Raw genomic sequence first — 16506 nt, forward strand, 5'->3', positions numbered from 1 at the left:
TCTCACAGAAACCAAGGGCAAAGACTGCAAACGCAGCTGCTGGTCCTTAGCCAATTTCAGCATCAAATGCCAAAGAATAACCAGCTACTTAACGAGCAGACACCAGAGCCTCCTGCACCAGCATCTCCAACCCCAGTCCCCTCCTTTCCCAATTCTACAAGCCCCAGGGTCAGCCCACAGACAACCACTTCTTCAGCGAAACTCTCATTGATGGAACACAACCTTTACTGCATGTCATTATTTTTTTCAACTCGTAAGATTTCTAGCAAACCCCCCTCAAACCTAAAGAAAACTTCTGTGACACTGCAGAGAGAGGTGGGCATATTATTTTAGTCATTAAAAATATGTTTATAAAGTTCACCAGGAATACTATTTTGCAGCATTGTGCTTTTAGAGTTACTAGTTGGGATTCCAAGGAACACTTGAAAAAGGCACCAACTACACCTTCTTAATTAGCTGCCCATTTTAATAATTTTGGTACTATTTGTCACAGTACGTCAGAAAACAGCAGCACAAAGCATTAGATGGACAAAAATTTTATATTTGTTCCCCTTTAAAAAGCAAACATTTTTAAAATGAAAGGCACTCACGACAGAAACTCTCTCTCCAGTTCATATATAGATGGCCGACAAGTTTTGCTCTTCATTCTACACAAAGGCACAGTACAGTCTCTGTTTTGACCTTCCACATCAATATCAAGTAATGAGGGCATGTGGCAGTTAGTTCTTTCCTCTGTATCTGGCAAGAAGTTAACATCTGGACCTACATTGCCCTCTAAACATTCAGAGTCTTTAGAGTTTGGTTTACTAACACGTGGAATAATCTGCCATGCATCAATTCTACTTCTTATAGAAGAAGGTCGAGGCCTTGATATAATATTGACAGTGCTTTGCTTTTCAGTTGAAGTACTCCTGTGATTGCTTCTTTGTTGAACAGACGGAGAGTTAAGAATTCCAGTAAATGATACAACTGGTAACGTGGAGACATCACTGGTTGAAGCAAATCCATTAGCTAGGGGAAAGGAAATGCCAAAAAAAAAAAAAAAGAGACAATTTAAACCATGCAACTTCTTGATTTCTTTGCCATTTGTAAATCTGAGTTGCAATAAAACACTAGCGGTGTGTGGTTTTTTGGTGTTTTGTTGGTGGTGGGCTTTTTCCCTACCAGAAAAATTAAGAGGCAGGTACATTTTTGGGGAATCTCTTAAGAAAGGACCAGCAGTGCTCAAATAGCATTTTTGTATCTATACTCTCTGCTAGAGTCTGTAACAATTTGTTTTGTTATTGCTACAAAACAGATATAGAGCAAAGGCACTAATGACCCAGAATGAATATTAGTTCTCGAATAAAGCCCCAGAAATCTGTCCAGTTATTATGAGTAACTACATATGCATAGAGTACCATGAAAAATATTATATTTAAGCCACTGTAGAACACCTGTATTGAAATTTAGAGCTTCTTTTCAAAAACTTGTTAATCATGAACTTATCCATTTACATGGAAACCCGATTTAAAGCCCTTTATTTCAGGTTAAAATTTTATCAACAGTTTAACTTAAGGATTCATGGAACACATGACACACCTTCTAGCTCAAGCAAGCAAATCAAAACTTACCACTCTTGTTTTTCTTGAAGTTAATAAAGGTGCGATACTAAAATTATACTCATTCACTCACCTATGCAGACTCAAACTATATTTAATAAGTGTAGTCTCAGGAAGTCCCCAACTACATAATGCATGCACCTGAAAGTGTCAGTTTATTTCAGCCATAATGCTAATATTCTACATGTCACAAAAAGCAGGTTCTCAACGACATTAAAAGACCAGGGAAACCTATTTTTGCAATATCTGAGAAAAACAGATATTGCCTTAAAATGAACCATCTATTCTCCTTAAATCTCTATATACACACCCACTACTATTCCACATGCAGGTAGTTTTTTTAGGGTTCAGTCACAGATGGCTCACCCACATACAGTTATGATGGTGGTTGCTCAGCTAACACATAACAGTGTAACAAAAATCTTAGCAACTCACGGTGAATGGTTAGTTTCCCTACATTTTGTTTCTATACTTAAAAATCCCCTATACTTTAAGTCCTTAATTACCTACCTGTGGTCTGAAAATTGTTCCCATCTGATAAGGTTCGTCTGTGACCCAACACTCTTAACTTCGTCGAGGAATCATTTGGCACATTTTGAAATTCTTGTTTCAGGCAATGGTTAAAAGGCTGATTTTTTAATCGTGTAGAAACTGTGTTAGAAGCCAGCTGTATCCTCTGTTCTCTCTTACTTTCGGAATTTGCAGATGAAAAGTCATCAGTGGAACTACATGGACCACAATCACCAATCACAGTGCTTACAAACGCATCTTCAGTGTCAGGTTGAAGTAAGCATTTTGTGGAAATGGAGGGCATAGAGAGGAGATTCACAGTATTTGCAGCTGGACTTAGGGATGGAATACTTGTTTCCTCTTTCTTGGACTGCAGTCTTGTAGGGCTGGCACTCCTACGAAACTTTGAAGCACGCTGGAATATTCCATCACGCTTCTTCTTCTCATCTTTAGGCAAGAGTTCATCTGGACCCTGCGATTTGTTCAGCTCTCTGATATCTAAGCCCAGAGCAACAGATGCGAGGAGGACAGCACACCCATACAGCACAGAATCTGTCTTCTTTTTCTGCAGCGTCCTGCTCAGACTGTTTGTAGGTGTCATTTGAGGAGTACTATTTGTAGAACTAGCAGAGGTTCCTTCTTCAAAGCTCTCGTGTTCTACTGTGTTCTCTCCCTGATCATCTTTCCAAAGAGGTAGATTAATATAGGCCTGATTTGGCAACTTAATTGGCTTTGGTCTTTTACTGTCCAAACCTTCAGGGAGAAATTTCTTCTCGGTACAGACACCTAGAAAAAATCATGGTATACTTTAAGATTGCAATTCAGCTATTTTGCTATGTCATGTCTGCGTATATACACCATTACTTCTTTTCACTCGCAAATGTTAATCTTGAGGTACACCATATGCCCTTTTAAATGCCGTCAGAAGCTCAGAGACTCTCATTGTAAGACTCAAAAACACATTCTAAGCCTAAACCTCTTCATGTTTTCTTGACAGTCTGTAAAATAGCAGAAGGACCATTTAGCTACAATCTTATCTTTTCAGCAACTCAAAAGGATTTGCAAAGCTTTACAAACAACATGAAAAATATTTGTGTGTATGGATTACAATGAAGTAATTGACTATACACAAACTGGTAGATATGGAACACATTCTTCACAACACTTTCAATTAAGCAGTGTTCCAAAATCCAGTGAGTTACTAGAACTTTTTCCAATTAATTCATTAGGCCATGGTGGTCTGCAGTAAAAAGTAAATTTGACATCTTATACCTAATGACATACAAAATGGAAGATATAATTTGACTTATATGAGTTATTCTACTATAAACTACTGAATGCTACAGAATAAAAATAAATGCAAATATGCAATCTTCTCTGTATGTAGGGGTGTAGTAGCAAGCTAATGATTCTATAAAATTACTATTTGTGAAGCCTTGATTTATACCCCTACCAGTATATACCAAGATGAAAACACCTTTTTCCTAGGGGGCAGGAGGAAGCAGCAAAAAGCAGGGTTTAAGCAGCATACTATTTCCTCCTCCAGCTGGCATCAGTCTAGCTGCTGGTATGGACACCACATTATATGACAGTTTTTTCCTGACACTACTAACTTAATTTTGTCACATAAGAGAATCTGTGGTACAAAAAGTATGTGAAAATTTGAAAAATATTACAATTATTGTATAACCATAGCACATTATAGTAACAGACATAAAAAGCAACATATAGCTATTATGTTCCTGATCCTAAGAGGATGAAGTATGTTTATTTCTTGGGATTTACCTGTAAATCCCAAAGTGTTGCCTAAACAACTTTAAGATTTTAAATCTACATATTTTTTTCTTGAAAATTTAGGGAATAAGTTTCATTTAAAAAACAGGCAACTGCTATTTGGGAGTACATCTGGACTTACAGGTTTTTAAACAAATATGCATTATTTTAAACAACTATGCAGATCCCACTAACAATAAAAGTCATTAATGATCATTTAAATGTCAAGACAGCTACCGATTCAGACATTTCTTTTTAAAAGAAGCTAAGAAGTGGTCACTGCAGACCTCATATACAGATGAGCCTGCAATTCGAAAACGTGGAAAAAAAACCCCAAACCTCTGTCCAGTACTGCTCACACACCATGTGTATTTCTTAGCTGCCAATAATGGAAATGGAAAGATTTTAACACTTGCATTTTTTTATAGATAGTTTTCTTTTGCACAGGAAAATTATTTGTAGCATGACTACTCTCTAATAATCTGCATAATCCTTGACAAATTCAAGCAATACTATTTATAATGCTGGAGGTAGACTTAATGCCATTATATGGCAACTTCCACTTTTTCAAATAGAGCTCTTACCTTGGTCCATAAACAGTGAAGCTAAAGGAACACTCTTCTGATTTTTCATTAAAATGGTTGACCAAGGGTTACTGCCATCTGAAAGGGGTCTTACTCTGAAATAACAATAGTTACTTTGAATTTACAGAGGATAAATGCTTACATAAACTTTGACAGAAAATTACTAAAATATCTTTCTTTTTAAACTATAAACATGAAAACAGTAAAGCTTCCCAAAGGTAAAGAAATTTCTATATAATAGCACAGAGTCATATGATTATAAATTGATACATGCATTATATATCAGTTACTCCTTACAAGATTAAAATTTCATGACACAATAGCCTAAAAAGAAAACCAAAGAAAACTGGGCCTTGGCTACCTATTGAAGAAAAAAAGTTCTTGAAAACCTGGACAACATTTTCAGTGTGTCAAAGAAATGGAAATTTATTAAACATAGTGACTTTAAACCAAACAAAAATATCATAAAGCCAGTTTCAATAGATGGTCTGGAACTAGCTACTGCCACATGTAAATGAGTGGATGTCTCTACCAAGAAAAAAAGTGCACTATAAATAATTATATATACTGGAAGAGACAAGGAAAAGAATCTCTTGCTTCAGAAAAACTGCTGATCTCTAGTTTTCCGCAATCAGAAAAAAATAATCTGAAAGTTAAGCTGTTCAACTGACTTTCAGAACTCTTCCACACCGTGTTTGTCAGTTTAAACGGTGTTGCTGGTGTGCATTGTGCTTCACACATGCACCTAAATCAGTCTTATTTAATTGTCCTGGAAGTGCCCACTGGGAGCTACACTTGCAGTTGGACACACACGCCATGAATGCCTGGTGTGCATTAACAGCTCAGCATCCCAGTATGTTCCGAGTCTCAAAAACCAGTGGTAAAGGGTAAAAGATACGAGTCACTAAAACCTTAAGATAAGTTAGTGTTCTATCCTTAAGTCTATGTGCAGGAGTGACTCATTAATAATGTAATTACTAAATTATTTAAAAGGTAGGACTGAGTTTTACCTGTAACTAGAGACGGCAGAACTTTTCTCCTTCACTACCTATGTTAGTGATTCCATTACTAGGACCGCTTAGTACTACCAAACAAACAAAAAGTAGTAGACATACTTGTCCTTACAATCTGCACGATCCTTTGTTTGAACCGAACTTGGTCCCCATGTACAACCTCTCTTTTTAACACTTCTCTTCACATCTTCAAACTCTTCTTGGTGATAAGTTGTGCTCCTTCCCCAAGTCCTGTTGCTTTCATCTGAAGTTACTAGAGATTGGATTTAAAAACAGAAACACCCCAACACATAAATACTATTTCTAAAACCAAAATATTTTGACAGAAAGAATGTTTTCTCCACTGTAAAACAATTTTGATACAGTAACACAGTTTGTAGACAAAAATTGAGATTTTTTTCTTTTACAGAAACTACCACACAACTGAATTGATCCAAAAAGATAAGCAAGCAAGAAAAATCATTTATGAGCCGACAAGAGGCCAGAATTAACAATGAAGCAGCAAAATGATCATATTTTCCATGCTTCCTTTAACTGAGCCCCTCATATTTAGGTAATTCAGACAAGTGAGTTAGACTGAGCACTTAAATTCCAATGAAGAAAATACATGCTGTGGAATAATTGGTATCAAATGAAACAGAATATTCCAATTATGACAATGTTTTATTTCTCACTACACCAAAAAAAATTATACTTTAAAAGTGTCTAACCTGCATTAAATGCTTAGTCTTTCACTGTCTCAACTGTTTATGTTAAACAGCACCAGCACCTTTGAAACATAATGAAATCTTGCCTTTTGTCATAACCCCACTTGGAAGTTCATATTCACTTGTGATATCTACATCTTGCTGGTACACATATACACTGTTCCTTCGGCCATTAGCTGTGTGTGTATCTGTGTTGGGAATCACTGAGGAAAAAATTAAGAGAATGTAGTAGAGATCTTAGTCAAACTTACTTTAGAAACAGAACTGTTTCCCTTCTTGTATTTTCATCTTTGCATCATAAAGCCCGGATCTATAAAGGTACTGAGCATCTTTTAACAGAGGGATTTTACTGTAGGGTTGAGAGAATCCTCTTTCTAGGACCAGACTCAGAGAAATACATTTTTGTGTATGACTGACTAACTGGAAATTAACTTGCTATGAACTCAGCACCCTTACAGTTATGATGGAGAGATCCAAGAGAAAAAAAACAACTTAGTTATAACAGCATGATAAAAGAGGTGGCCTTGACATGCTCCTGCACAGAATCTCCTGCCTGCCCGTGCACACCTCGCCAGCACCGCTTCACACTCCCACCTTCAACCACATTCCAGGAGCTCTGGATATACATCTTATTGTTTTCCTCCACTATTTGAAGCATCTTTCAAAATCAGCTGAATTCATTTTAATAACAAGATTTACAATTAACTAGATTTTTAACTTAAAAACTTATTACATTTGAAAGATAGTCTTGCTCATGATAACGTCAAGCAATCAAGTAACCAGCTGTTAGATATGCCTATTCAAATCACCTGTATTTGAGCAAGTCTTCTTGAAACAAAGGCAGTTTGAAGTTAAATCAAGATAAAATGTTATTGTGGGATAGAGAATTTATTTTGCACAGGTGCAGATGGGTGTGGATCTAAATAGTTTCAGCTAGATACTCCTGAGAGATCTGACAAGCTTTTACGTAAAGCCTAGGGATGCAAACTCAGAAGCAAAAGTGTACTTCTTTTAAAGGAGAGCCTTTATGATGTCCTGTATGTTCTAGTCCTACAAATACAAATTCCTGCTCAAATTAGAAAAAAAAAAAAAAAAGACAAAAAAAAAGACAAATTCTCAGTGGCACTTAGCACGCATGCAAGAAGTGGCATTGCTATGGTTTACATAAGTCTATGCATTTTAAAAAAACCCTCAGGTTTTCAGAGTTATGCCAAGCACTTCCATACAGAGCAAGGAGAATCAAAGATAAAACAAGACAGTCTTGTTTGTATGTAATTATGGTATTTTGCTAAGAAAAACGTTTCCTACCTTTCTGCAGTAAAAAAAAAAAAAACCACCAATCTAAAAAATCCACCACACAATTTGAGGTCAAGAAACCATTATCAACACAGATACTATGTCAGCTAACTTCTGAAAAAGACTTAAATCATTTTTCCATCCATGTCAAACTTCCATTAAGAAAAGCAAAACAGGGTTTGTCTACCTCTCTTCTTTATCCACAACATATGGGTAGTAATGGTCTTCAATCAAAACTGTTATTACTTACAGTTCAAACAAATAATAAAGTTACTGCCAAAAAAGACAACACTTCTCCCTTAGACATTAACAATGCAAAGCATTTCATAAGGCAGACATATTCCAAAGGAGATGAGAAATCTGGTTGCTATCCAAACTTTTAAATTACGTTTCAGATTGGTTTAAAAAAAAAATAATCTTTAAACTAGATGTTGAACAGCATACAGAAAAAAAAAGTCCCCATGCACTGTGATTTCCCCTCCCTTTTATTTACATCTGATAAAGCCAGATGCTGAAGTAATTTCCTTCAGAGGTGACTATCCTTACAAGAGAAGATAGTAACCATCTACATGCAATCAGCTGGAACAGGTTTCACTGATTCCGTATAGAAAGAGAAACCTAAGGTTTTTTCGTCTCACATGGCATTCCATGATGAATATGGATAACTAGACAATCTACTTTGCACAGTAGACCAGACAGTACAAAGATAAGCAGTGACTCCTATAGGAATTGTTTTTTATCTCTACATGTGTCATTGCCAAACACAAATTAGGGCTTCACTGTAACCATATTATCAGTTTTTTTTCCATATTCATGGTATATCCACTGCATGAGCATGAACACACCTTCCCTTCTGTCATCAGTATACATGGAATAATGTTGGCCTACAAGTGTACCCACAATTTTATTTTTGTTTCTTTCTCTTGATTTTAAAAAACTCAAAGCAAGCTTTCTTCTTTATTTTCTTCTGGTTTTGTATTTGCTTAAAGCTTGCTTCTTTTCAGACATAAGCAACCTGGGTTGCTGGCTGGTTCTTCAGCCTTTTCATCTGACATTACTCCCATATTCTCTGAATCTTTCTTTTTTTTTCTTTTTTCTTTCCCCATGCCCTCCCCGATCCCAATAGTCCCTAACTGATTTCATTTACCAACTCCAATACCTAATAAAAACTTGTTTTCCATCTTGTATGGGTTCTAAACATGAGGCCTTGCCTTTTGCTGTTATAAAATTTGATTCTTCATTGGTTTATCCCAGTTAGTTTACTAATGAGTTTCTGTAGTTATTAAGAAAATATATGATTTAAAGCATTCGCAATCATTTTGAATTACTGAAAATCAGCATTGTAGCAAGATTATCCCTCCCATCATAAGAACCAGTTGCAAATGTGAGAACAAGTTAAGGGACCTGGAAATTAGACAGAAGTCTGTCTGGCATTTGACAGTACTACCGGTTTTTCAGTGAGTGTATGGAACAAACAGTCTCTTATTGACCAAATGAACAAATATAAATCGTGGAGACTTACACTGTATAGCTCGAAGACGAGGAATTATTGTGGGGCTACTTGATGGACTAGAGCTGTTACTGTTTAAACTCCTCCTCTTATCCAGATTGGGGGATGCCTGCACTGTTATTTTGTGCTGGAAATCTGTAAGAGAATAAAACAAATCTGCTTTAATGTTCTAAAATTAAAAAAAAAAAAAAAAAATCTTCAGGTTACACTGCTGTACTTCTTAGAACAATTAAAGCTATATAATGAATTAGGCTTGACAGTGTAAGAGATGTTCATATTAAAGACACTGACAAACCAACTTGTGATGTAACAATTTAGATGTTGAGTCAAATAGGCCTTCACAGACACTACATGACAGGTTTGCAATAACGTCAACAAAAGCAAGTAGCTCCAAGTGGACCCAACACATCACAAGCTGTTGTTCAGTGTTTTTGGTTGTCATAGAGGGAAAGAAAAATCTTGGTATTTCAAGTCAAATCAATATTAATGGAAAACAGATTTGCCTTATTTTTTTAACATTAATATACAACATAAAAATTCGCATTAACAAAGAAATCACATCTGTCAACATGACAGAAAAAAACCCACACCAAACTACAGAACTACAAATATTTATAGCAATGTAATGATAAAAGAAAAATAAATATTGGCAAGTAGGAGACACATTATGAAATTAAATTTGCCAGTATACCCCTTTCTAATTCCTATCATCAGTGCAGTCAGATTGTATGCTATTCTTAAAACAGATTGTCACAAGGACAAGTTTATCTGGATGATTCTTGACAAAGAGCTAAGTCGTACTCTGAGTAAAACTGTTTATTTTATCACTTTTTCAAGTTAAATATGGACAGAACTGGAAACAAAGACCAATATTTAGTTTAAGCTTGTGATCCAGTATAAACCAATCTAACATGCTCACCTGGGAGGCTGTAATTTTTATTGTATTTATTGTTAAAGTAAGGACAAATAAGCTCATTTCACTAGTGCTAAAACAGTATTCTAAATATTACTGTCCTCATTGTCTCTTCCCAACTACCAGACCTGTTTTACTGTGGCATTAAATTCTTATTGCATTATTAACAAACTGACAGACTTGACCTGGAAGCCACTGGAAGGAAGCTCATCAACACCAGGATGCTGGTGCTGGCACTGAGGGCTTTCCAACCACTGGTATCACCTTGAGTTTCCACAGTGCCATCTCGTGGCAACATCAAAAAGGCACCACTAAACCTGCCCCTGACACCAGAAAAACCTGACTCTCTACAAACACACCTCCTTTGCAAAAGGGGCATTTTAATATGTTCATGGGTGGAACTAAATGCTCCGACACTCAAATTATACCATATTTGTATTCTGAGATAATATCGTCTGTTGCTATTACAGTGTTTGCTTGCAAGAAGCAAGACATTGAAAATTGTAACTGCTGTGTTGTATTCGCAACTGCAACAAGCATCCAGTTTGGACACACCACACCTGTACCTCCAGCCTTTACCAAAGTGCTGTTTTTCCGCTGAGTATTTGGAAGTTTAGGGCAAACAGATCATGTTAGAAAGTTCTGGGATGTGATTAAAAGGTACTTCTCTATCTGCACAAAAAAAAAATCTGAACTTTGAACCACTTTTAAATAATTTGGCTCCCATGCTTCTAACCTTTCCCTCCAGATACAACAGACTTCTGGCTGAATCAGTTGAAAGATTCTTCCAGTTGAAATGGGAACTAACCCACAAGAATATGATATGTGAATGTTGCTTTCTTAGGAAAAAATAAAAAGGGGGGGGGGGCTAAACAATTATTACCATATCCTTCTGCACTATTAGGGCAGAAGGACCTAGGATCAAAATAGCAGCCAATACTGAAGACATTAACCATTAAACTGAACCCTCCATATTACATTGTAACATACACTGTGATTTTTTTTTTTTAATTGCAGACCTGAAGGCAAACTAATTCTGTGTCCATCTTTAAGTTTCAAACGGCTTCTTTTAAATTTGCCCTTCCTCTTCTTAACATTGGGTTTCTCTTGATTTAACTGGAATATCATGATATTCAGCTCACGCTCCAGTACATCGATCTCGCGTTCTGCTAACTGTTGCTCACGGCGCTTAAGTAATTCTTCTTGAGATTTTTGCTGAAGAGCTGCTCTTGTCAATTCCTCTTCTCGTGATCGAAGCTCCTGAAGATAAGAGTCACACAAGTGAAACTAAGTAATAATGTGAAGGTTGTACTGAAGGAAATACAAAGTGCACAGTATGCTGTATTTCCTTGTCTGTTTTCATGATGCACTATATACACCTAACATGCACCTATGACCTTCTGACAGTTTTCCATTTTGCGTAAACCAAGAGTTTGTATCTGGACACAAACAAGTATTACACAGGTTTCCTTTTAACCCCTTGAGTCACTGTATTTAAGGCAGGTAAGCACTGGCAATCGGAACAACACATCTGATCAAAGATTATCAGCTTACAACCTGGCAGAAAATGTGCTCAAAGTACTTCAGGCCAGACACACTTTCACAGCATGAGGGCTGCTCTTAGGTAGCTCCTATGCACTAACAAAGTCAATGACCTGACGAATACACAAATTAATGCCTTTATTTTTAATTTTCTAACCTTTCCTGTTTTTCAGACATGTATTAAGTAGCACTTTTCTATCTAGAAAAGCAATCAGTATTACACTAAATGAGGATTAGTGTAATAGGATAAAGCAAGTCATAAGACAGAAGACAGCTGTTTCTTAATTAAAATCTAGCAGGTATCTGTATAGCATCAAACATCTACTAACCACTGAATTACACCACATAGTCTCCAACAATCAATGTCACAGAACAGTTGTTCTTTTCCCTTCATTCTTTTTTATTTTGGGGCAGGAAAAGCTTTAGTAAAGAAGCTAGTTAATTTTTCAGAGTAAACTAATCCCCAAGGCTAAACAGCTGTAAATCTACGATCTTAAAATTATCATAATCTTCAGCTACCAAAATCTGCTAAAATTATCAGAAATTTAGATTTCAAATTTAGAATAAAGGTACTTTAGAGTTTAAATAGAAAAGATGTTTATTACTGCATTAATACAGTAATAAAGATGTATTAGGAGACACTGTTGATTATCCATCTCTTGTTGTCCTCAAATCCAGGGTCCATAAAGCTCCGTAACAAGGCAAAAACTGAGCACCCTGAAAAGGCAGACAGTCTAAAAAAAGTAATAGTTTCCTCACTGAGAGATTAAGCATTTACTCTTCTCCAAATAAACTAATTAAAACCAGACTTACTGCAATTATTATGCAATGTTTTACACCACTCTACAACTGAAACACCCACTGTAAGGAAGGTAGGAAGAATTCTATATTTAAATTGCTCAAGAATGTTTGTCAAAAGAAGATTGTGATCTTCTCTTGGAGTGGGCGTCACCATCACTCATTTACAGAAAGCCCTTGAGGAAATTCCTGCAGCTACAGAAGATCCTCTTTTACAGGTCATGAGACTCCATGCAGGGTTTTTTTTGTTTTATTATTCTATAAATACTCCATATACATTACTTTCTCTCTAATACCTGTCAGCAAAATTGATAATGTGCCAAATTAAATAAGCCCGCACATATGAAAATGTTGTCTAAGTCAAAGTTACATGTTTTTATTCATAAACAGGTTTACCTGATTAGGGAAGATGCCTTTGTAGGTGCATTTACATTCGTATATGAGAAGTAAGTCTCATTTTATCTTTTCCCCTCTCTAATTAAGCTTAACTCACTTTCACACCAACAATGACTCTTCTCCCAAAGCTTTGCACCAATTTATTTAATCCTAACCTTGATTTAGTCAGATTTTTCTTCAATGAGAAATCTCACACTGGACTAATGTCTCCAGAAAATTAAAAAAGGGAATGCCCTTTACAATTGCTCCCAGAGTAAAAAGGGCAAAACTGCTGGTTGAACAGTTTCTGGGTGGCCAGAGAGTTATGCCCTCTGGCAGGCTGTGGCAAATAAACACATGGCAAGTAAAAAGGAAAGTCTCAACTCTCTGACGAGGGACTATAACCTGGCAGCTCCAGTGGCTCCCAGCCCAGCCGCAGCAGCCTGTGTACCCAGATGGGAGAGGGAAAAGCAGAGGGTGGAGGGAAAAGCAGAGACTAAGTATGGAAGATTATTACTGATGACACTGCAGTCTTAGTAGCCATCAATCAAATTTTATACCACATGTGCTGATATTACAGTAGATCCGTAATGTCACACCCATCACCAATGAAGAGTCCACAGACAGCCAGTCATGACACTGACAAGTGAGGGACAAAGGCTCCTGACAGTGACTCACAAGATGAGAGTTTAGTTTTTGCTTTTGTCAAAGTTATGTGACTACGTCTTCTAAAAAGATTTCTTCACAGCTTACTGCATCTCAATTCTCTTTCTCCTCATATACTACTGCGTCATGAAAAATATCAACAAATATATACTGGGCAATAATTATACTGCATAAAGACTTGCAAAGAAGAAATCTCTTCCTACTAGAAGCATTTCTAATAGGGACTCAAGAGGACACTTGGCCTATTCCAATTGTTATCTTTATCAAGTTATCTAAAGAAAAATATAAAGCTCAGCATAATCAAAAACTAGTTGAAGCAGCTAAAAGAGAGGGCAAAGAGAATCAACAATGAGCATCCGTTTAGCACAAACATATAATGATAAGAGATTATGGAAAGAAGATCAGTGAGAGGAATCTGGATAATAAAAAAAGGAAGATGGATTTCCTGATTCAGGAGTTTAAGTGTGACCTAATCAATCTTATTAATAGCTAGCAAACTCACTTTTGGAAAAAAAAGGAAAAAAAAAAAAAGCCACATGGTACAGTCACATAACAGGATGAGAAGTTTTTCATTCATGCAGCTGAGGAGGCTGTTCAGCAGCAGATGAAAAATTGCAGTGCTTATAAAGATTAGGTAAGGGGTAAATAAACTCTGGTTTGTTTGTTAAGTGATGCATTCAAATACCCAAGAAAAAACAACATTAGGTAGGGGTAAATAAACTCTGGTTTGTTTGTTAAGTGATGCATTCAAATACCCAAGAAAAAACAACATGTTTTAAAAAGAGCTTATATATCATACTGTCCAGAAACATATTAATGGAATCTAAGAATAATACCTTCACCAACAAGAACAGACAACTTAATGTTTTAGAGAGAGAGTAAATCCTCTCTTCCAAGTAGTTGATCCTATGTATCTGCACTACTAAATCAGGTTTAAATCCTCTCTTCCAAGTAGTTGATCCTATGTATCTGCACTACTAAATCAGGTTTAAATCCTCTCTTCCAAGTAGTTGATCCTATATATCTGCACTACTGAATCAGGTTTTCAGCATTATATTGGTAAGCCACAATTCAAAAGTTCAAAACTGCTATATCACACATAGACACATACACTTCCTTCACTACCATGCAACTGGAAAAATCAACTTACTTTTTCCTTGGTCCTCAATTCATTGAATATCTGCTGAATTTCCAATTTCCAGTCATCTTGCATGGAATGGAAAGACTCTTGAGGCATTTCAGTCATAACTGCCCCTTCAATGGCAGTAAGCTGTTCAAGAATTAAGGCAAACGATGGTCGGATATGAGGGTCCTGCTCCCAGCATTCTAGAATTTATCAAAATCCCATCAGTTTTTAATAATACATGGAACTTTAAGAAGAGCTACATGAATTTCAAGTTACTTGCTAGTGTACTTCATGTTCTAATGTGTTCCCTTTATCTGCAAGGTTTCCCTAGTTCCTTTTCCATTTACAGAAGTGGCATCTACCTACCTGTACTCAGCTGGTTTTTATTAAGAGTCAATTTTTTTTTCATCTCTAACTTTAGTACTTAAAATAGCAAAACTAGCAGTACTGCACAGAAGGGATCCATATAAGAGGTAAAGTTACTAAACACAAGGAAACAGAGAGCAAGCCATGTTGATTTCTCTCTAAAGTATTTCCAAAACATTTTTGACATTCAAGAAGAAACACTGAAGAAAAAAAAAATGCATTTGCAGTTCTTCCGCTTAAGATTTTAATCTTGAGCTTGTATTGATCCATAGAGTGTGATCTGTGTATATCCTGTAGTTTACAAAAATTAGTGCAATCTGAGTGTAAAAGGAAATCAGCAAAACCAGAGCAAAAAATGTACTCTGTCATTACTGAATAACTGATGTCATATGCTGTATGACTTTCATACTTCATAGTACTGTATGACTTTCTCAGAAACACATTCAACTGCCTGTAACACCAGGTTGCTGTGAAAAGAAAAACAAAATACTTTGTACACAGCACATTATCAAATGGGGTGTTTATTTTGCAACTCCATGACTATTACAGGCAAAGATACATACTCCCAAAACATAACTATTTAAAAAAATAGGAAGAAACAATATAGATACCTTTCATTAGTTTTGCAAATGGTTCAGGGCAGGTGGATGGAATGGGCAAGGTGAGCTTATTGACAGCAACTCCGTAAGCCACAGCTAGGCCATCAATGCCACGGTAAGGAACTTCTCCTGTAAGCAGTTCCCACAGCAACACTCCGTAACTACAAAAGGTAATTTTATTTAACAGTTATTTTCTGAATACTGACGCATTGTTCACTTAAGAACAAACAAGCATCTGTCCAACCATGCACTGAAATTCATGAGGATTTCCCACATCAAATGTGAATGTCTTTAAGAGTCAGCTCTACTTCAGTCATCTTGCGCCTTTCTACTGAGAGATTAACCAAATTGGATGCAACTCTAAGATGGGCCCACACTCCTATCCAAAACGTAGCCTGAAGTCTCTTTTATAGAAATGCTAGTATCATGTAAATCTTGTTTACAAGCAGAAGTCTGAACAACAGGAAAACAAGAAACCTTCTCCTCATCAGAAACCAACCGAACAAAAAACCTCCACCAAGCATTCAGGCTAATCCCCTTTCCAAACATTTCACAACAATTCACCTAGAGGTACATGCTATTTAAAAAAAAAAAAAAAAAAAATGGTAATAAAAAAAACACCAGAAAAGCCCTAGCTTTATCTGGAAGTGTGCATTTCTAATCTCTTGTGTGCTCTAAAAAGGCCCGTTAACTTTTCAGTTCCCATAGAAGATATAATAAGATTGAGAATCTATTACACACAAAACTAATTTATCCATGCTAGGAAAAAAAAACAAAAACCAAACCACAAACAAACAAAACATTGCCTCCAGGTGGTGGCCTAAAGAGATCTTTCCTCAGTGTCACATACAGAAATAAAGAATCATAGGAATTCCTATTGCAGCAACACTAATTGTAAGAATTTCTGCTGTGCTCTCCATTCCAGAAGAGCTGGGTGTTCTTTGGGTCTGTATGCCCAGCGCTTGGCTTGCTCAAATGACCCAAGCCCCTACCAAAGGCTGGGACAGCACACTCGCTGCTCTTGCTCTAGAGCTCCCATCCCACCACCACTGAAATGGATGGTTTTCACAGTCATTTTTGTGGAAGTAAGAATAATTCCTTTCCAGAAGGTAAACCTAAAGTGGACT

General features: G+C 36.4%; 1 protein-coding gene across 1 annotated transcript in view; it reads right to left on the reverse strand.

The window, feature by feature from the left end:
* Nucleotides 1–520: 520 nt before the first annotated feature.
* The window catches only part of MAP3K21 (mitogen-activated protein kinase kinase kinase 21), a 41203-nt gene continuing 25217 nt past the window's right edge, over nucleotides 521–16506 (reverse strand). Inside the window, exons 3-10 of the mRNA XM_082049240.1 lie at nucleotides 15392–15540; nucleotides 14439–14614; nucleotides 10927–11167; nucleotides 9007–9129; nucleotides 5584–5734; nucleotides 4469–4563; nucleotides 2112–2897; nucleotides 521–1011 (exon numbers count right to left, since the gene is read on the reverse strand). Coding sequence (XP_081905366.1) covers nucleotides 587–1011; nucleotides 2112–2897; nucleotides 4469–4563; nucleotides 5584–5734; nucleotides 9007–9129; nucleotides 10927–11167; nucleotides 14439–14614; nucleotides 15392–15540 — 2146 coding nt within the window. The 3' untranslated portion in view covers nucleotides 521–586. The remainder of the gene's footprint in view (nucleotides 1012–2111; nucleotides 2898–4468; nucleotides 4564–5583; nucleotides 5735–9006; nucleotides 9130–10926; nucleotides 11168–14438; nucleotides 14615–15391; nucleotides 15541–16506) is intronic.

Source organism: Streptopelia decaocto (assembly GCF_964273445.1).
Source record: "Streptopelia decaocto genome assembly, chromosome: 3".
Taxonomy (NCBI): Eukaryota; Metazoa; Chordata; class Aves; order Columbiformes; family Columbidae; genus Streptopelia; species Streptopelia decaocto.